This window comes from Haemorhous mexicanus, chromosome 1 (genome assembly GCF_027477595.1).
Source record: "Haemorhous mexicanus isolate bHaeMex1 chromosome 1, bHaeMex1.pri, whole genome shotgun sequence".
NCBI lineage: Eukaryota > Metazoa > Chordata > Aves > Passeriformes > Fringillidae > Haemorhous > Haemorhous mexicanus.
In genome coordinates, this window is record NC_082341.1 from 118,670,261 (window position 1) to 118,691,956 (window position 21,696).

Genomic DNA, 21,696 nt, shown 5'->3' on the forward strand with positions numbered 1-21,696 from the left:
CATTCACTTGTCAGGTAAAGCAAGCATCCTGAGATCAGCTAATCATTCTTCATGTAGAAACAATCAGAAAGTGCTAGACTTGTCCAGAAAGAGTTGTCTTAAATATTTCAACAACAGCATTTATCAAATATCAAAAATATTTGACACACATGACTGTATTAACAATAAAGTATATGGAAGTCCTGCAGTAGGCTGAATTTCTACAGCACTTCCACAGGAACTGGACTGCCACTAGTCCAAGAAAAAGCTCATTATTTTTACTGGTGTGCATAAGGCATTTTTGGTCTGATAGGACCAAATCACAGATTGTGTTTCTGAGAAAATTTTCCATGAAAGGAAGGCACCCACGTTATTCTTTCTTCTGTATAAAGAACAAAATTAACAAGAAGATGTATGGTGTATGTGTTCAGGGTGAAGATAATGAGAGCATTCCTCCAAATTTCAGCAACAGCTGTTTTGGGAGTTGTAATATATAACATCAGGAAGACAAAAATCTACAGACTGGAAGTTAGGCTCCATTTACCATAAACTTACCTTCAGCAAGCTAGTAACTTATTTATCTGTGCCTTGACACCTCCATCTTCACAGGAAAACAGAGAAAATTATTGAAGTCATAGGACTGTATCAAAGAAAATATATCAGCATCAATAAACCAGGATCTTTTTTCATCAAATTCCATTAAAGCATCCAGTGATATTTAATGTCCGTTGTATCAATCCAGTTAGTTCATGTGCTACTTCCCTTGTTTCTAATTTGTCAAATATTTATTTCAGTCTGCTTACATATTGTCCAGGAAAACAAGTTACACATGAGAGTGTTTCCTCCATGTAATGAATGTAACACAACTTTTCATCAATTTTGTAACAAGTGAAGCATTTGAAGTTTTCTAGCCTCATGTTCAATATACACTCTGAAAATGCATATTATATTACTCATACTCAATAATGAAACAACCATCTTGGAAAATCACACTTACAAAACATTACACAGAGGGGATTAAACATATGATAACAATTCCCATGAAATTCCAGTATTTTTGAATGCCAAAAGGCTTTACCATACACAGACATAATAAAATCACTTTGGTGTGTGGATAGATCATGCTCAAATTGGATTTTCACAGCACAAACAAGGGTCACAGATATATTAATTGAGGACAATATTGATGATAGCTGAGGCATTGTTCACAGAAACCTAACACTCTTCACTGTTAAAGAGGATCAAGTTGTCAAACTCCATACTTTAGAAGCAACCACTGTTGGGGCAGAAGTTTCTGGTATAGTTCAACTTTGACCAAATGTTGCCTTCTACAATGTTACATATTGTAAAGAGAAGAGTGAGAAGTATTTTTTTCTGGAACCACCTGGTGCAACACAATCTCTTCACTCTGCAAATGTGTGTTTTAGTACTGGCTCAAGTACAAAACCTGACCACCATTCAGGTCCTTTTCATCTGAGCCGATTTTCAGGAGATTCTTGTTTATTGATAATAAGCTTTCTTTAGTTCAAACTGCTGGGATTTCTGAAATATTCCAGAAATGTCTGTCTGGGTGAGTCGATTTCAAACTGCAGTGGTAATCTGTGTCAGTCCTAGGTCATTGGACTCCTCTCTCTCCTGAGGACAGTAAGAGGACATTTCCACGACTAGTCATACAGGTTTGTTTGCCCCGCCTGCTTCCCTCATGTAAGCTGGGTCTTGCACAGTGTTTCTGACTCTGCTGGTGCTCTGCCTGTCCATCCTCATCTTGAAGGGGAAGCAGAAGTCCTTGAAGCATCTCTTGAAGTTTTCATCCAAAAAGGCATAAAGGATTGGGTTGAGGCTGCTGTTGGTGTAACCCAGAGCAATGCAGAAGTAATAGCTGGATATGGCAGCAGTGCTGTGGGACACATCCCCTAAGGCCTCAACCAGCACGAAAATGTGAATTGGAGTCCAGCAGATGATAAAGACTGCCACAACCACAAGCACCAACCTGGTGATGCGGCGCAGGTTTCGATCTTTCTCTCGAGACCCGGAGAGGAGCCGCACGCTTTTCAGGCGCAGAATCATCAGAGTATAGCAAACAATTATAATGAGAACTGGAATAACAAACGCAAAGACAAAGACACAGATTTTCATGAAGATGTCCCACCACACATAATCTCTGTCTGGAAACTGCAAGGAGCATTCAGTGCTAGCAGTATCTAAAAATGAAGGAAGCAAGAAGAAAATTGCTTTGTTATTAGATATTCTAAACAATGTCATTATCACAGCGTAACCTAGGAAAAGTGATTAGCATGTACTGCGATATTAATAAATGGAGTTATCATTAAATCACTCCAAGGAAGCTTTCAGTTACCATTGAAACTGGTTTTATGCAGCTGTGTCTAGAAATTACTGAGTTTTGAGCTTTTCCAAAAGCAAAATATTGTATGAAATTTCTTTCCCATGGGAAGATCAAAAAAAGCAGAGCACAAAAACAAAATCTGTAAAGTTGTTTCTATTTGAATCTCACTGAGATTTAAAACCAGACTGAGTACCATGTTTAGCAAAGCAGAAATCTCATCATTATTATCAAACTACATATGTTTTTGTCTGTGGGTGGAGAAAGATTTTTGATACCATGAATGGTAGAAGCTGAAGGAGGTTTTGATAGTAAGAAAACTGCACCAATATATGATAATTATGTAATAATGTTTTCCCATGTGCCTTTTAAACCACAAATAAGGTACACACAAATGTTTACATTCAGAAAAACCCATGGAAACATCATCTTTTCAGTTAAATAGAAGCAAATAAAATACATGTCTGCATGGAGTCAAATGGAAGCTACTCTTTTTTGCAGATCATGCTATTGGAAATGCAGCCTGTGCAGGACCTGGACCACAGAGATTATTCCACTCCCTTTCCCATTGCCCATGCCAGGATTCAGAGCCACAGGATGTCACTTGAATGTATTTAGCAGAAATATTTCATCTGACAGGAGGCAGCTAAGGAATGAAATATTTGAGGTTTAATTTGCTGAGCTCATTTGAGCCTTCCAGCATATAAAGCATACGGAAAAATAAGTAATAAGACAAATGAAAAGGCAAGAGAAGGGGTAAATTTACAATTACTGTCAGTAGTTCAACTCCACTGAAGATAATTCAGGGTAACACAGGGATTTTTCAGTCTGAATTGTAGCTTAGATTTTATCCCGTAAAGTTCTTTGGATTTTTTTATCATTTTCCCTACTGAGTTTGTCATTCCTCAACAAATTATTATGTACTGTTTTTCACTGATTCAGATCTAAGAGTGGAATGATTCAGTATACTCCTGCACATCACTTTTTCATATCTGTCTCCATCAAGACGTGTCAGAAAAAGAAAATCAGGCCATATTTCCCTGCTATAAAAATTCTTCCCAAATCAAAAAGATATTGCAGAGAATTTATTTTGAAAAACAATTAGGGGAAAAAGTTATCTTTATAGTGCCATACACACATTTCCATTGTTAGATATCAGAAAGTTGTTACGGGGCAATATTGAATATGGAAACATTTTAATAGAAAATATTTACAGCTAAAAAAAGCTAAATATTTTTGGGTTTTATTTAAAATAATATGTATGATTCTGAAAGCTGAAAATGGAAGACATTTTTCTAGGCTGATGCAGGATATTCAGATGACAGCACAAGTGTGACTTGACACTCAGTGAACTTATCTAAATCCTTTGTGATGTAGGTTTTCATAAGCATACTTGCTTTCACTTAATTTCATTCTAGAAATGCCAACAATCATCTTCAGAGAAGTTTTCCTGTCAACTATTACTGTTATTTGTAGTAGAGCATGGCTTAGCAGCCATGAAATAAAATCAGGATGTAGCTGTATTATCTAAATTAGTAAAGCTGCCTCCAGATGTGTGGGATGAAAATGAAGTGTGATCAGGGATGGCTGCTCCAGACCACATCCAGCTACTCACTCCCAGAAGAAATGGCCCCTTCAGATCTATTGACATAATTTCACATATTTATCAAAATTATTAGGTCATCCTCACTGTATTTTGCTATAATTTTTGGTTGGCAATGTTATTTTAGAATTCCAAATTATCTAATACAAACTTAATTATTACTTTGCATCCCATTGCAGTTTACTTTCTATGGAAGACCTTATTCTAAATCATTATTATTAATGTACTGCACTTGATATAAGTAATGCCATAGCATAGTACTTTATGGAATCCATTTACATTTTCCCAGTTTACAAGTAGGAAACAGTCAATAGTAAATCTGATCATAATGCACAACACTATATTAATTTTCTGGAACTTTGGAAGTGGAACATAATAAAATCCAATTTATATTCTAATTTTACTGCCTGAAAAGTTGCAGAACTTATGAATAGTGTCATAATCTTCCAATTTCATACTGATATTTTCCAGTTGGAAACACAAATATTCTAAACATATTGATATATTTAAGGAAAAACACTGAATTCCATATGGTAGTTGGTGTAAATATGTTTTATAATGTGCTTGATAAACTATCATTTATGATTAATCTCAATATTGGTCTAGGAAAAATACATATTATATATATAATATTGATTGTGTCACTTTCATACCCTTCATATCCTTACTGGCAATATGAAGAATTAATTTTATACCTTTATTTTTTTGATAGCTGAAAAATTCTTCAGCAAGAAAACGTCCATTAAGGCCAGAACAGGAAAATTTACACAGATGTAAAATTTATTCTGCAGGAAAAATGCATCTAAAAGGACACACCTGGGAGCAATTCTGAGCTGTGATAACAAAATGGATTAACTGAGCACAGTGAGGGAACCTCAAGTATAATCACTTTCCATTTGCTGTTCAGTTGTTGCTTAAATGTGAATCCAACAGAGGCCCTGAAGCATATAAACAACAACTGTTTTAACCAACATGACAGAAAGTTTCAGGCCTGGGCTCCAGCTGTCAGGCAAGGGGAGCATCCTTGCCTTTCCACTTCAGCATTTATCAGAGCAATTCACGAGCACACCAGACAAGGTAATTGACACTAAATGCTCAAGAGAGAGCTTAGATCAGACAAGCTGGGAGGAACAGTAGCAGCTGACAAGCAGCTGCCAATATTTCCAACCTCATTTAGCCCATCTGTGTTCTGTATAACCGGTCTCTGCTTCAGAAGTTATAAAAAAGGGCTGCCTTCTACCTGGCGTGGAAAAGGCATTAAATCATTGCTGGCCTCAGAGGAGCGCCTTGATCTAAACCTGCTGCTGACACTGAATGACAGGAATATTCTGTTAGTTGAGCAGGCTCCAACAAACCACCTGCCTGAGCCAGTGTCCCATGGCCCTCAAGATCTCGTATGTAGCAAGACATTCTTCCAAACATGCCTGAAGTTAATGCTTCCCCTGGCAGACCTTGTTTTATAGAGCCTGTCAAAACTTTACTGGGGAGAAGAGCTGCAGCACTGCAGACCAAGACACATGATCCCCCAAAGCACTGGAAGAAGAGCTTCCAGAGGACTTCTCTGTCACCTACATAAAAGAAGACTAACAGCAAGAACAAAATCTATATATCTTCAGCCAGATCTATCAGCCCTTGAGCAGCTATTACTGAAATGATTTTTCACATTGGTCTATGTCAAACACCTTAACATACTGCATTTATTGTCTGCCAGATGAAACAGTGCCTTTAGGTAAACATTTGTCTCAAGAGGAATGAAACCTTTCTAAATAGAAAAGGTTGATAGTGCAGGAAATGATGAATCATTTTTCAAAAGGTTGTTTACATCTCAAACAAGACTTCTACCAAATAAATGCCTGTATTTTATCCAGCCATCCAGTAAATGGGATGATCCCAACCCAAGGACACTATTACAAGTCTCCAGCTTTTTGAAGACCCCAAGATGGCCCTGCTCTGCAGTTAAACCTGTGGGTATGAAGCACATGTGTGAGAAAATGCTCCTCTCCCTTCCTTCTCAAGGAAGATCTCGAAATCAGATTAACCCCATAGCAAGGTAATGAGTCAGGAGCTATAGGGGCTAAATCCACAGTCCCTCATAGAACAGGCATTTCAAGCAAAGCCTATACATAGTCTACATGGTTTTCATTGACTTTTTGCTCTTGTAGCTGTTTCCCTGCCATAGCCTGATTTTCCATTTCCTGTGACAATCCTTGTTCTCAGCTTTTCCAGCTTTTCTGTACACATTCCCATCCTTTTTTAAATATGATCTTGAGATATTCCCATATATAATTTACCTTAATTTTCTCTCTCCTGCTACTGACTTTTCCTTTCTTCACCATGCCTTCAAGTTCTGTGAAATGGCTGGAGATAATAAACTCCCAAGAATTCTAGTTTCTGCTCTTGGGACTTCATTGGAGCTACTCTCAGAACATCCACAAAAAGAATCTTAAGTCCACATTTCAAGTTTCAACCTAAACTGATTCTAGATTTGCCCATTGTGATTAAACTCTTGGCAATTTTCCCCTGCTGTCTGCTTGTAGTTTTTGATACTCTCATTCTAGCACAGGCAGTGCTCCAAAGTGCATTTTGTTCTTTTATTTGGTATGGGCATTTGAGCTTAAATAATTTATATGTTGTACCGTGATGTTCTACTATATATTTCAAAATGTCAGGAATTTAGGTGTAATTTTGAAGAAGGAATAAATAAGGTTTGATCAACATTTGAACCTACAATTTATTGTCTGTTGAGAAATAAAAAGACTGAATTTTTGAATGCTCACACTCACCTTCCCTGACTTTGGTGCCTCCAAGAACTATTGCTGATATACCAACAGATGAGGACAGCAGCCAGATACAGATATTGATTATCTTTGCTTTGAGAGGTGTACGAAAGTCCAGAGCCTTCACAGGGTGACACACAGCAATGTATCGATCAACACTCATCATGGTGAGTGTGAAAATGCTGGTAAACATGTTGTAATAATCAATAGAAATCACTATTTTACACAGCACATCACCAAAGGGCCAGGAGTTCATCAGGTACTCGGTGCTTTGGAAAGGCATGGTTGTGGTAACAAGTGCATCTGCCATTGCCAGGTTGAAGATGTAGATGTTGGTCGCTGTCTTCATCTTTGTGTACCTGCAGAATGAAAAAAGCAAGGCTTTATTACTACGAGATATGATTATTTCCATTCAGATATGTAACAGTTTATCAGTCAGGTTTGCCATAGTTGGGGTTTTTAATGTCTTGTCTCATCTGTGATAGAAATGCACAAATACACCCTTGGAATAAAAATGAACACACTTTATTCAATCTCTCAGTGCCTATGTTTGCGGTTAGAGCTATTTACCACATGCAAAAGATGGATATGAATACATTTAATCTAATTAGACAAATTTCAATTCTATTTCCTCAAATCCCGCAACAAGAAAATATCACTTAAATTTGGAAGTGATCAAAATGTTTTTCGTTTCCTTTTCTCATAGCTATCTGTCAGTGATTGTGAGATATCTGGGTTTGGTTTGTGGAAGAAACTGTTATCCCATTCTCCAGTGAGAAAACAAGTTATTTGCTATGTTTGCTGGGCCAGTTTGCTTCTTATATGATAGTTTTTCTTCCTTGAATTCACTACAGTGCCAGCTGCTACAGTTTTAGTCATTTACATTCCTTGTTCCTTCCTTGCCAATTTCTACTCCTTTCTTACCATGACCTTCTCCCAGTCCTCTCTTTTATGACTGATAATGTAAAAGATGACTATTGTTTAAGTGGGATACTACAGTGGGGAAAAAAAAGATGTCATAGCAGTATTTTTCCTGCATTTTTTAATTTCATCAAAAGTAAGCCCTTGGTAGGAACCTCAGCCTACACAGAATACTAGGATCTGTTTTTTGAGATGACATCCTACTTTGTTTGACCCCAATGACAGTTTTGGGAGACAGCCTGTGGAGGACTGCTTCCTTCTCTGTGATGGACACAATGGATGATGGAGAGCCTGCTGACATGGGAATTTACTTATCACTCCTGTGCTTCTCCTCAATAGTTGTGTTTGCTCTTTGCTGTTAATTTACCATTGGATTTAATGAGATTTTTTTTTCTCAAAACCGCTTCAGTCCCATATTTTAAGTGTGTGTCAAACTAGAAGTGTACACATAACACACACAGAAACACACATTGCTACATTTTGCTATATTCCACTAATAATTTACAGTGGAAATATAAGATTCAACCGCTTAAGTCAATGAACACATAGCACAGTGTGTCTATTTGCCTTCAAAACTTTCATGTGTAGAATAAAAAAACAATTTAAAAAACAAAATCAGCAGTGCTGTCAAATTGTGCCTAATATGTAAATTTGCTATTAAAAAAAATGTGGGCAGGAATTTGATTTTATGACCAATATGAAATGTTAAAAATAGCGTTGGTTTTTCTAAACATTCTATTCAAGACTTATCAAGGAAATAAAGCAAAATGATGGTTTGAAGCAAAGAGAAAAAAATCTGCAAGGGAAGAGAGAATACATCCTTCTCACCCACATGCTGAACCATCAGTCAGAGGTGGGCTTCTGCCCTCCACTAGATCAATCTCCTCAACAGACCCTCCAGGAGAGGAGGAATTTTGTCCTGTAGGTCACATTGTTGCCCTTAAGGCGCTGTTCAAACACAAATATGAGTCCTTATGATTAGAAAAAAGCAAATATGGGACATATTATCAGACAAATAACTTCCCTCCTGGTTAAAAAAAATAAAAAAAATACTATCTTCAAGTGTATCTCAGCTGTAAGACCAAACAAAAGTTCACTAAACACTCAAAACTCTCTGCTAAAAGGGATTAATTTCCATTAAATTAAATAGAATAGTAGAAGGACAATTTTACTTCTACAGACATCACTGATGATATTTGGAATTGCTGTCTTGTTCATATTGCAATAAAAAGACTGTGGAAAGTTAGAATGGTTGCATAAAAAGCACTAAAAATAAACAAAGGGACTGGAGAAAATTCTTTGACTAACTTAAAGAGCTGAGCACATTTAGTTTATCAAAAAGAACTCCAAGAGGTGACTTGATTACAGTGTCTGAAGACCTTCACAGGGAGAAAATAGCAGGTACTGAAGAGTTCTTTCAGACTACACAGAAAAGCATAACAAGAACAAATACATCAAACTCTAAAGAGAGCCAAATTCAGCTTAGAAATGTTGACAGCTGTTTCTTAACAGCTAAGGTGATTATTATGGGGAAAAAGAAAGGAGTAATTTCTCCATCCACTGATGCCTGCAAATCAAGGTCTGATTCTTTGCAAAGGGTTTGCTTCAGTCAAATACAAGTTACTAGATTTAACAGGGGAACATTCAGGAGAAATGCAATGATAAGCAGAGGTGACACAAGTAATCATTCTCCTGAATCATTATATCTGTAGGTCTTTAAAAACTTCGCCAAGGATTTAGATAGGGAAAGTTTGCTTTCAAAGCATAGAAGAATTAGCTTGATCTTTCTTCCTTTAAGAAAATCAGAAAACTGGGGCAAAATATCTAAGATTTTATTAGCCTTGGAAAAGAAAATATCTGAAAGTCTTTACATCTTGCATTTCCCATTCCTAGCAACCTTAATTCAATTCTTTTATGTGTGTGCCATTACCACTCTGTATGCCATATTTTCCCAGTATTCCTTACCCTTTTTCTCCTCCCTAGCCCTCCAGTGGAAGAATACCAAACAAGGGCAGTAAAACAGGGCTAGTAAAGAGCTTGATTACTTCTGCCTGGAAACATTGGCCTGTGTATAAATGTGGTACTGGCCTTTAAAGTTATTAGGCAGTATAGATAAAGTCATGCATTCATTTAGAAGTTTGGAAAATTCAGAAATGCCTTTGAGAATGTGGACTCAATCATCCAAACTCCTTTGAATGTTTTTTATTTAAAACCTGAAAATTCTTAAATGCCTACATGCCTCTGAAGATAAGTGCTTGCAGGTTTAATCAAAAGTCCAGATTAGGTAACAGAGTGACTGCTGTTGCTGTCAGACCCTTTCAAGTGAACCCTGATAAAGTCCACAAGATGAGGGATTTGCCTGCTTTCCTACAACTCATTCTATTGCACCAAAACATAGAGGAAATAATTTTTTGTGATCTGGGGTTTTCTCACCATACTCTCCACTCACTTGAACAAGGTCAAAACAGTGATTGTATAAGGGAATCTTATCTCATTTTGAAAAATTATAATTATTGATCAAATAACAAATATCAAATTCATTTTGAAAAATTATAATTATTGATCAAATATCAAATATCAAATTCATTTAAGTAAAAATATTTCTATCTGCCTTAATTAGTTTAGCAGGACTGATAGGGTAAACCTGAACATAATTACAGCATAATTGGCTCAGTAGCAATTAATGACATTTTCTTAGTGTCTGAGGTACAAGTTTCAAACACTGTTACAATATTATATAAACCATGGTTGTATAAACTGCTCATGCGAAATCCCATGTCTAAAAAATGGTTGGTTAGATATAGGGACTTCTTAAGCAAATGGCAACTTTTCTAATACTACATAGGAATGGATAGTCCCTCTTTAAAACCAGGTGCTAGAATTTAATTTCAAGCAGCAGAAAAAACTCTGATCACTTAAGCTGGTGGATCTCAAGACTGCTTGTGAAGCTATAAGCAGGCCTCAAGCCTCTGTAAACTAAAAACTAGAAGATATATCAAAACTGCAGAAAAACAGTCAAGATGAAACACAACACTTTCATATGGATGCTGGCTTTTTTTGGTTTTGATGGGTATATCATGAAATTTTTAAGGAGCAAGTTTTAAATGACATCTACTTACATGTCAAAGGTAAAATTCTCAAAACTATTAGGCATCATTCACTTTCCAAAAACAGAAAGTTCTTTGAGACTGACTTTAGACTGACCCCTAGAAATTTTCCCTGTGTTTCTCAGTCAACTCATCATTACTGTTCTTTTCCCTCTGGAGCAGAACATGCTTTTAAGACAAGCTTTTAAGACAGTAAATAAGAAGAAATCACACCTCCAGCCTACGCTATCAATGAAATTATGGCAACAGAAGAGGGAAACATGCTACTAAGGATCTGGTGTGCTTTCAGAAAAAAATCTGCTAGTAATGTCCCTTAGAGTTATTATCTCAAAGAGAGGAGAGGATTGTGATTCTAAAGTACACTGTAACATTAGAAAAGCTGATAAAAGGTGAGGAAGAGGCTCTGGTCAAACTTTTTTCATGTAACTGTAATAGGATGAAGTAATGAAATGTTCCCTGTGGTGTGAAATGAGGGATGGGAAAGGGAGCAAAACTAACAAATATACTACAAAGGGAAGATAACAAACATACTACATCAAATATACTACAAATATACTTCTCCAGTTGCAGAGGGAAAGTACAAAAGCATAAAAAACCAGATACCTGGGTAAGTGAATGAAAATTAAAGCTAAAGCACATCTAAAGCAAATTGCAGAAACACCTATCAGCAGGATGCAGGCTCTGTTCCACTAGGTTCCTCTGAATGAAGTATATGGAGATCAAGCAGCTGAAAAGCTTAGTCAGGAAAGCTCTAAATCTCAAGGCTATATTCTGAGTACAGTCACTATAATACTGCGTCAGAACAGGAAGAAAAAGCCAAAAAAAAACAATCAGGAGGATCTATTGCAAACTCATACCATGCAGAAAGGATGGCTCAGCTCTCTTGGATATTCATAATGCAATATAAAATCTTATGCCAATATGAAATGAAGGCTAAGGTCATTTAAAGAATATAAAAATTAACATGCTGTAGTTGTCATGTTTGTATTGGGTTATATGACATTATCATATTTTAAATTGCCACATTTTAGAAGTAGAGGACCTCAGATGACACTTTAAATAAAGGAAAACCTTGTTACTGCACATATTTAATGGTTGCCTCTCTTAATCAAATCTTTTAGGACATGACAAAAAATTGTTGTCTACAAAATTGTATCATAAAGTGGAAATCTCTTTACTAATAAGCATCTAGAGATACCAATTTTAAAGCAGCTCAAAAAAGAAAAGCATAAATTTGTCTTTTATTCTTCCCCCAGACAGCATAACCTATGCAAATGTCAAAAGGTACAGTAAAATCCTTACAATTTTCCACTACTGTTTCTTCTCTGCAGCAAGATCTTGTGGATTTAGATTGGATGTGAAAAGTTTTTTTCCTGAGCTAAAGAACCAGGCTCTGAATTAGTTCAAGTCTACGTATATAGTGGTCAAAGTGGAAGAAAATTCACACCACTTAACAAAAATGAACTAATCTTTCTCCTTCTATGATAAGGGCTTTTCATATTTTTATGTGAGCTCAAAAGCCTCTCCTGCAAGAAACTGTAAAATGGTAGGAAAAAAAAATACTGTGAAATTTCTGCTTCCATGACTTTGATAGGAGATGTCAGAGGTCAAGGTGCTGTGAATCACTGCAGCTGAAAATTAATCAGTGAGAATGCAGAATTTCCCTTAATTGGTACTTTATCTAAAACCATTATGTCTAATAACATTATGAAAGAGCCTGGACAATTAGCTTAGACTATGTATCAGAGTTTTTTGCTCTCTATTGATAAGTAGAGATGAATACTGACCTTGCCAGGCAATTTATTCTATCCTTTGAATAACTTCATGCTGCTGCAGATATTTCCCAGTGACCTGTCCTGCCCTGGGGGGTTCCCAGGGTGTCACACAGACCATTCTAATTCTTTTTACTTGTCACAAATACATTGCTCTAGTGAACATTGAATCTCTGCCTCTAACATCCACCTTTCCAGTTACTCTTTTTTCTTGGAAGATATTTTTGTTTCATGAAGGATGGGAACTCCTTTGGCAAAGGGCTTCCCATGGGTTTATGGGAGAGGGAATTGGGTAGGACAGAGATTGCCTGGCAAGGAGAACAAATCTCATTGCTCAAGGAAATAGGGATAATAGCCCCAGAAAAAGAATTCTCTGGGTCTTTCTTTCCTTGTTGGAAGCAGACAACAGTTTGTTGAATTTTTTCTTCCCCTAGATGTTTCTGCAGGACAGAAAAAAGGAAAGAGCTCAGAAACCACTCAGTCAGGGGTCTTGGGGTGTAGGTATCACTCTTCTTCCCAAAACAATGCACCTGGTCTCCATTTTGCCTCAGGGATGAATAACAACTGACACAGCTTGGAGTGTTCTCTAGGACAGCTACACACTCAGATGTGTGGAGACCCAAATCTCTGGCCAACACTCCCACAATAAGGTTTAGTGGGACACAAGGGACTTTGCTCTATAACAAATATAGAATTATGTGGTAAGACAGCAAATGCACATATCAGTAGTGAGCCAGCTCAGGGAGAAGCCATCAGTCCCTCTCAGGAGGCATCTGGGAGGCTTTCTCTGGACTCCTCCCATTTATCTGTTTTCCTCACCTGCCTCAGGGAAGCCCACAGCACAGACCAGCTGAACACACACATTCCTAAAGGAGCTGATTCAAGTGAAATGCAGAAAACTTTAAGTCACAGTCAACAGAAGAGGACAGGTTGTAGCTTCCATGGTGAAAATATTCTTCTCCTGCCCACTTTGACAAACCAGTCATTCTGAAAGGTGAGTCTAACAGGAAGTCCTGGTGCAGTCCATCATCCAGTAGGATGGTAAAACAAAACTTTTCTGAGTGTGAACATTAAATGAACATTGAATAGATTGTCTGAACTAATCCTACCCTGCTGTTTCTCATCTATCACTACTCAAGGAGGCTTTTGTGCCAGTTGCCCAACAATAGCCACAGTGGCTGGACTACCAACAATGAAGTGGGAAGTGCATTTAGCAAATGTAAAATCCTCTGTGTTCCACATGCAGCACAGCAAAATTTGGGAACTCTAGACATTCACTCTTAATGCTTTGCTGACTTCTGGAGCAGAGATGAGCAGCTGCATGTTACAAAGGTGGATTGGTAGAAGAAATGGAGAAACAAAGGTTCTGCTCACTTTCTTATCATGAATTGCAGAAATTCATACACTGAAGAAAATTGTCTACTCATACTTATTAAAAGAACACAGAGATTTCAGTAAAAATAATGTCTCAAAACTGAAAACAGGAAACTGCCTAAAATTAATTTTAACTTTCATGAGAATTTGAAAGCAAATCTAATGAGAGCTGAACCCTCTGGTTTTGGGAGAAATAAATATTTCAAAGGTAATTCACAGCCTGGCATGACAACTTCCCAATAGAACCATGCCAATTTAAAGCAAATAAAAAAGTAATATTTTGGTGTTATCAAAATCTAGTATTAATTTCAACCAATATTTTAAATCAATTTAATTTTGTGCACTTTTTTTAAAGTGCTGTGCACCTTTACATATTCTTTATTTATATATTTTTTACATTTTGTGGAATGCCAACATGGTCAGACATCCCTTCTCCAATATCCTTATTGCATCTGTACACACCCTTTCCCCTCAACTAATCCAGTTTGTGCACTCATGCCTGTCTAGACAAAATGATATTCCTATTGCCTTTTCCTCATATCTCTCTAAATTCACAAAAGAATGTAGCAATAAGCAAAGCACAAAGTCTTCCTTAAGGAGAAGAGCACAGATTCCTCATTTTGAGAGAATTATCTGATATTTAGAGTTGAGGGGACCAAATGGAGACCTGAAATATACTTCCTGGAAGTTAAGTGTAGCTGGATGCTTTTTCTTCAGAAAGAAATACATAACTGGAATGAAAACTCTTCTTGGGAACCCATCTGTTTCAGAGAATTTAACTTAAAGGGACAAATTAATCACAGTTTAGACAGTGAGAGTGGGCAAGACAGGAAGATTATCTTCCCTTCTCCTTAATGTGTCCCAGGAATCCAAATCACCCAGTTAAGAATTTCCTTTTACAACACCCTTTCAGCAAATTCAAAATTCTTTCTCAGAAAAAAAAACTAACTGAAAGGTCCCCACTCTTCCCTCATTTCTTCCACTTCACCAGAAGGACTTAGCCAGTCTGTGCCCCCCAACACCATCTCCTCACTATGCACCCTCCCTGTGCTTCCTCCAGGATCATGAGCTACCTACCCTCCACTCTCCCATCTGACAACAGGAAAGTTATCTCAAGCTCCCTGCCTTGCCAGTAGTCAAACTGGAAAGTTCTTCTAGGTTTTCATTTTCTTCCAGTTCAAAAAGGTTCTCTGTAATTCATCTTGCTACCAGACACTGATTCCAGTTATGGCTGTCTCTGAACTCAATGATTACCTGGCTGTTAGCCCAGCGGAAATGTCTGGATGGATACCAAATTACTTTTCAGAAACCAAACACGTTATTCACTATAAGCTAAAGCCTCTCTTTAATACTGTCTGTGGTAAATATTCCTTTCAAGCCTTTCCTTCTGCTCTCCCTGCCTATTTTCAGTACCTGCTCTTGTTATCACAGCATGACCATGAACTGGGTTCTTTGTCAGCTTGTAAATCCCAGATCTCACTTAGTCACTGTCTAGCTGGGGTTTAAAAGTATTAGAAATAGTAACATTTTGTTTAAATGGTCTGTGTTTTCAAACTATCAATACTCTTCTACAAGCCTGTCCTCTTTCATGTTTCCTGTTGCCTTGTTCTTTGTGGCTTCTGTAAAAGCTTTTGGTAATGATCACTCTTCAAAGTTGTGATGGAAACTATGTCACATTTGAACTAACGCTGCAGAACTGATCAAAATTACCTCCATTCAGTGAGGTACAGCTAAATGCTCTTTGAAATCCGTGATGAATTGCTATCAATCCATTTGATGCCTCTCTGCTGCTAGTAGTGAGCTGTCAGATTTTTGATTAGCAAAGGAAAGGTTAAAAGTCCTAAACTTCACAGAGTGTAGTACAGTTCACCCTCTGCCTTTAGCAGCCAAAACCTTGATTTCATAAAAGAATGAAATCATGCAAACTGCCAGCAATAGAGAACAGCTAATTCAGTTAGGTTGACTCTCCTGGAGCTTAAATTTACATTTCAGAACAATATTCTTTCCAAATATAATTTAATAAAATTAGGACAATAATTTAAAGCAATTTAACAAGTGATCTTTTGATGGTATCAAAATCTATTATTAATACAATCCATTTCATTGTTGTGTACTTTTAAAAAAAATATTTTCATTCTTGCTTGGAATGAATGATGAAGAAATTTTAAAAACAATCTGGAAAAGAGTCAATTTTATATGACATTTCTTAAAACACTCTTCCCGTTATGTAAAATGTTGTTCAGTTCAATAAATATAAGAACAAAAATGTATCAGTGGTAAAATGTTTTCTTCAACATTAGACTAAGCAGAGAATTATAAGGTTTCTCTTTTCCCTTAGGAATCAATCTACATGTCTGTAACACAACCTCTTCTTAAAAATTCTTGAATGTAGAAAATTATTCAGTTCACTGAAAGCTTGAAAGATGATTTTAAAAGGATACAGGATTGGCTCTTTGGGATCCTGTTGATATCAGTTGGTCTCAGTAAATTAATTCAGGAACAATGAGGGTAAGATAAATACATAGAAAAAGTGCATCTGGAGAGGGTAAGAGAGAGAATCTCCCAGAGTTCTGTCAGAGTATGTTTATGGTTTTGACAAGTGTAGATCCTAGTTAAAGCTGTAACTTTAGTCAGGAGAGTTTCTTTCCTGCAGCTGTCACAAGAAACTACAATTTTGCTTACAGCCAGCCCTAAATTTTTTAAAAATAGTCATGAGGTAAGAAGAATGGAGAAAAAAGCCTTTTTGCTTCCAAGGACAAATAGGTTTTTTTATCCCCTTCAGCCACCTTACTTCCAAAAATTTCTTCTGAGACCTCAGAGGAAAAGGTAATCTCAAAAGAAAAGGTTTGGGGTAGAGGTGGATTCTGCTAATGCCAAGCACCACACAGCTGTAGGACTTTCCTCGGGCAAGGTCAGACAACTTTACTAGGGATCTGCAAACCCATGTCTTGCTTCCCCTCCTTCTCCATAGGGGAGGACTGTGCTTCCCACACAGTGCCTACATTTCCCACCAGTACAAGAGGCAATGTGATGCCTCCTTTTTCTTTTCCTCTCTCCCCAGGACAGGCAGCAGCCACAGGACAGCATTGCACCCCACGTGCCATGGCTTGGCACGGGGTGTCCATCCACCCAGCTGACAGCAGAGCCCCCTGGGATGGTGCATGTGCTGCACAGCTGATCCAAACACAGGGAGAGATCCTGCAAACCACCACGCTGGGAGAGCCAAGAGCCAAGGGCAGGAACAGAGTGCCAGTCCCCTGCTACTCAACACAGAGCTTTTTCTGCACATTAAAAAGGATCACTGAATGTGTGTCTGAGGAGCCCAGAGGGTTTACAATAGACCTGGTCTTGCTCTGTTATAAGCTTTAGTGATTAGTCTTTGGCTTTTAAGTCTAACTTGCTGTGTGTTTAAAGACAGTGAATGCCAGCATCTCCATTTTACATGTGAGAAAACCATGAAGTGACCTCATCAAGACAGGAAAAAGTGTTGAAGCTTGATAGTAAAACCAAGAGAAGAATCCAGGTCTCCTGAGAAATGCTTTAAGAGGCCATGGTGTCAACACTGTACTAAAGGATCATTCCCAGTCAGATTTCAACACAAATCCTTCCTCACAAGAGTTGTATCAAACTCAGCTACTTTTCTGTCAGGAGTTTGTACATATGATTGAAGTGGCACTCTCCTGTTATTTTTTCCTCTGAGGAAACTCTGAGTTTTCCCTCTCAGAAGAAAAACAGCCCACCAGAACTGTAAGAGATTTCATTCACCCAGCACTCCATGCTCAGATGCTGACTCACTGGTGTCCATGAGCTTCTTTAGCAGCCCTTATGCAGAAGTAGCAAAACCAGTCCTGTAGTGGCATTAAAGCAAGGAATTGGCCAAGGCCTGCCTATACCACAGGCTATGGCTGAATTTGAGCCTGTTTCTGAGGCATCTCAAGATTCTGGAGTCTCCTAAATCCACCACAGCATTGACACTTCAACACTTTGACTGAAAGTCTCAGAACAGGGGGAGACGGGGAGGAACTTCTTTTTTTGTCATCCAAAAAGTGACCCAGTGTCAGGCCTGGAGTGTCAGGCAGTTGGGCTAGATGATCATTATAATAATTCCAACTGAACTCTTCTAACAATGGTAGACATTTAAACGAGCAAAGGGAGAAGGAGTCGTGCCTGCCTTGCCTGCCTGTCCAGAGGGGGTTAGGAGGAGAAGAGCAGATGTGGAATTCAGAGTTGAGAAACAGCAGCAAAGGGCCTCAGACAAAGCCTGTGCTCAGCTGGCAGGTAAAAAAGAGTCTTGGTATATCCCCATCCCACTTTAGATTTGTGGCAGCTGGACAGGGGGCTATTGTGGGATGGCTGGGGACAGGATCTGCCTCTCCCTTACCATCTTATTTCAAAAACTTCCCACAGACCTTGTCTTTCCTCACAAAAGGACATCACTGCAGGCTACAATGTTCATGGGTCATTAAAATCCATCCTGAGATAAGATCATGCAGAGAGTATACGTGAGGAAAAAATGGAGGGACATGAGAGGTTTGGAGAAAAATGAAGAAAATAAACCTCTTGCACAAATGTTTGAAATATTTCAAGACCATAAGAAAATTTAAAACTGTTGGCTTGTATTTGCCTGCACTTCTGCTAATGATTCTATCAGTGTTTAAAGCATTTTTCACACAGAAACCTAGGAGAGAAATCTAACAAAGAAAAAAAATAAACTCTCCCCCCTCCCAAAAAAAAAAAAAAAACCCAACAGGTGTTTTGTCATATTTGTTTATTTTTTTACCATGTAATTGAGAGATGGGCCAAGAGAAAATTCAAGGAAAAGCTAATGTAGGAACTAGAAGGAAAGTGAGCAATAGCTATCTAGAGCCTTACAAAAATAGTCTTGGGAGGGTAGCAGAGGAAGAGTAAAAAGCAAATATATGGCACCACCATAACCCATACGTGCTAACTTCCAGGGCTAAGTTTGGGATTAATTTTGGTGCCCAGACCAGTTAATCAGCTTTCTTTGTTACTGACTGATGGCTTAGAAAATCTCTGCCTTTGCAGCTGTCTGACTGTCAAGTATGGAGTCTCTTTTCTTGAAGGTGAAATACAAAAAGAAATTAAATCTTTACCCTGAATGAAGGTCAAAAGGGCATGCAGGGCTACAAAAATCACAACATCACAAAACTGGAGCCAACCACTTTTTCTAAACTGACCACAGGCATCTCTTTTTATTGCACTGACTAGTAAATGGAATTTTATTTTCATTATTCAAGAGTATTCACCTGATTATAACTCATCTTTTTGAAGTACCTTATCAACAACTTCAGTGGTTCTCAAAACTTCCCCTTGTATCAAGTCTGACAGTTACTTCATTGTTCTGCAATTGCTTGACCCTCACAAAAGAGAACCCCTTCCAATACCTCCATTTTTTCCATCTACAAGATGATTTTATTGGAGCAATGAATACTCCACAGTTCTGGGATTTTTTTCCCCCAGAAACTTTATCAGAATTCAAACAGGCTGTGGAGAAAGAGTCCAAGAAGTTGCATGATTTCAGTCCCTGTATTGCTCACTATCACCCTGCTAAACAGCACTGTCCAAGCATGCCTACAGATTGCAAATCAAAAGGACAAAAAGAGAGAGGAAGCACAGTGCAAACTAAAATATTCCCCAATACACAAGTGTACATGCAAGCACAAGTATCAGTGCATTTCACCAAGTGGTTTAGTTTGAAACCTTCACTAACACAGACACAAAGGGGTTTTTTATTTCCTGAAAACTATGGAAAAGGTATTTCAGCACTTCCTCTACTTTCTTCAGTTCAACACCAATAACTGGAGTTAAACACTGCTAAACAGAGGAAAAAAAACATCCCTTGCTTTACATTAAGCCTTTCCTCCTATCTTTATCATTTCCTGGCTTTCCCTCCTTGTTAAGGAAAACATTAGGTGCCAAGGCAATGATGGATCAGTGTCCACATGACTGGACACATAAGCTGTCCCTAAGGGTCTCCTCACAGTGGAAATATAAGCTGCCTTGTACAAGTTTCCTTCTTTCACTGGAGCTTTTTTCCCTCGGATGCCAGCAGCATCTCATCCCTAGAGGGCAGCCAATGAACACAGCTGCAGGCACAAAGCGCTTTCCCTCAGGCTGCAGGATTTATCACATTTAACCAGCTTGTCCTTTCTCTCTCTAACACAAGTGCAGGCAAACCACTGTGACTGACAAAGTTTGGGTCATTTCAGTTGCTTCTTTCCAGTTCCTCACCGTAGGGCTTCCATAATCCACCCCCTACCCCACCCTGCCAAACTTAGGGACGGTCTTTTGCGCCTCTTCCAACCGGTACCCAAAACCTCTTACCTTATGATGACAAACATGACCAGGGAGTTTCCCACCAAGCCCACAACGAAGACCACCGAGTAGACAGCGGTGATGATGATGGGAATGGCGGGGGAGATGCTGGTGTGGTTGTGCTGGCCGTCCCCAAAGCTCCCAGTGGCATTGGTGTCATAGTCTGCCCAGCCCGGGAGCCAGCTGCTGCTGGTGCTGGGGGGTCGGCAGGGCCCTGGGGAGCAGGTGGAGTCTGGCTCCTCACGGAAAATCTGTATGGGGGCATCCATAGGGCTACAGTCCCCACGGGCAGGAGGGAGGACAGGAGGAGTGCACACAGCAGGAGGCAAGGATGCTGGAAAGAGGGAAGAGAGAGAAAGAAAGAGAAGTATTTTTACAGCCACAGAACGTTAAGACCTCTGAAATTTGTATGTGATAAAGGGAGCTCTGCTGTGCTGGGAACTGTAATTTGCCAAGCAGAGATTTAAGCAAATCACATATTAAATGATTTCAAGCTTTACGTCTTGCTGTGTAATGCTGCTTCTCCAAGAGCACAAGGAAAGTTTTCCTCCACTTTCAAAGGTTGCATAGCGAAGCAAGCCAGATGGGAACAGCTCAGATCCACCCCCACACTTTAACCCTGTCTTTCCCATCTTTCATATTTTAAGTCAAACTCTATCCTAACAGGGGTTCCTCATTGCCTAAGCTCTGCTATAAAGGGGTAGGAGACAGTGAAACCCACCACCTCTCTGCACATCTGCTTTAATATCCTGCCAGAGTTATATTTTCCTGATCCCATACCTGCTTTCACAGAAAAGACACATTAATGACAAAAAATACCTTTCAGTCCAGGAAAAGATGCAGAATCCTCAAACAGGTGCTCTTGGCAGGAAAAGAAAAGAATCAAGCCGCTGTGCTTGGCTCCTGGAAGTGCCACTGACCACCTAGGACTTTGGGATGTGAGGCACCTGCGCCCTCAGAGAGGCGTGCTGGCAGCAGAGCCGGTTCCCAGGCAGGAGCTGCACCGTGCAGCAGCAGCAGTGGCTGCTGTTCCAGCTCCCACCACTTCGCCTTTTCTCTCTCAGGCTCCCTCTGCCTCCCTCTCGCTCTGCCAGGGCTCCAGCAGCACTCTGCACTGATGCACACGTTCTCCACTGTCTCTGTCCCCGCAGCTCAGAAGCTCACATGACTTCTTTCTAAACACTGAGATGCAGATAAATTAAAAGAAAAGCAAGAAATAAGTTCTGCTGTGAATGAATGCTTATTTTAATACACTTTTCCAAGTTTTCTTTCCTCAATTCCCCTGCACTCTCAGGCCTCAAGAAATAAATCCTTATTGAATCCCACAGGATTTCAGACTGGTAGACACTGAATAAAAGAGAAATTTTAACTTTAGGTGCTTGCCTGGTCCATCAGCTCTTTCATGTCTTGACTTCACAGCTGAGCATCCAAAACATTTCTCACTGGGTAGCTGTGTCCCTGTTCCCTTGCACCTGCAACTCCAAAG

At 38.8% G+C, this 21,696-nt stretch overlaps 1 protein-coding gene across 2 annotated transcripts; it reads right to left on the bottom strand.

The window, feature by feature from the left end:
- Positions 1–691: 691 nt before the first annotated feature.
- On the bottom strand, positions 692–20,489 carry OPRK1 (opioid receptor kappa 1). Of its 2 annotated transcripts, none has more exons than XM_059855125.1 (3): positions 20,220–20,489; positions 6,707–7,059; positions 692–2,180 (listed from the first exon to the last, which is right to left on the bottom strand). In XM_059855125.1, the coding sequence occupies exons 1-3, from the start codon at positions 20,477–20,479 to the stop codon at positions 1,648–1,650; spliced, it is 1,146 nt and encodes a 381-aa protein (XP_059711108.1). In that variant the 5' UTR covers positions 20,480–20,489; the 3' UTR covers positions 692–1,647. The 2 variants fall into 2 exon arrangements, with proteins under 2 accessions (XP_059711108.1, XP_059711201.1); XM_059855218.1 differs by having other exon boundaries at positions 692–2,170; positions 6,703–7,059.
- Between the last annotated feature and the right edge of the window lie 1,207 nt (positions 20,490–21,696).

Excerpts from the sequence above, each read along its gene's own strand:
- OPRK1 (XM_059855125.1), bottom strand. The coding sequence starts at position 20,479 with ATGGATGCCCCCATACAGATTTTCCGTGAGGAGCCAGACTCCACCTGC. Across the intron at positions 7,060-20,219 it reads GTCATGTTTGTCATCATAAG|GTACACAAAGATGAAGACAG; the intron begins GTAAGAGGTTTT and ends TTCATTCTGCAG. Across the intron at positions 2,181-6,706 it reads AGGCACCAAAGTCAGGGAAG|ATACTGCTAGCACTGAATGC; the intron begins GTGAGTGTGAGC and ends CTTCATTTTTAG.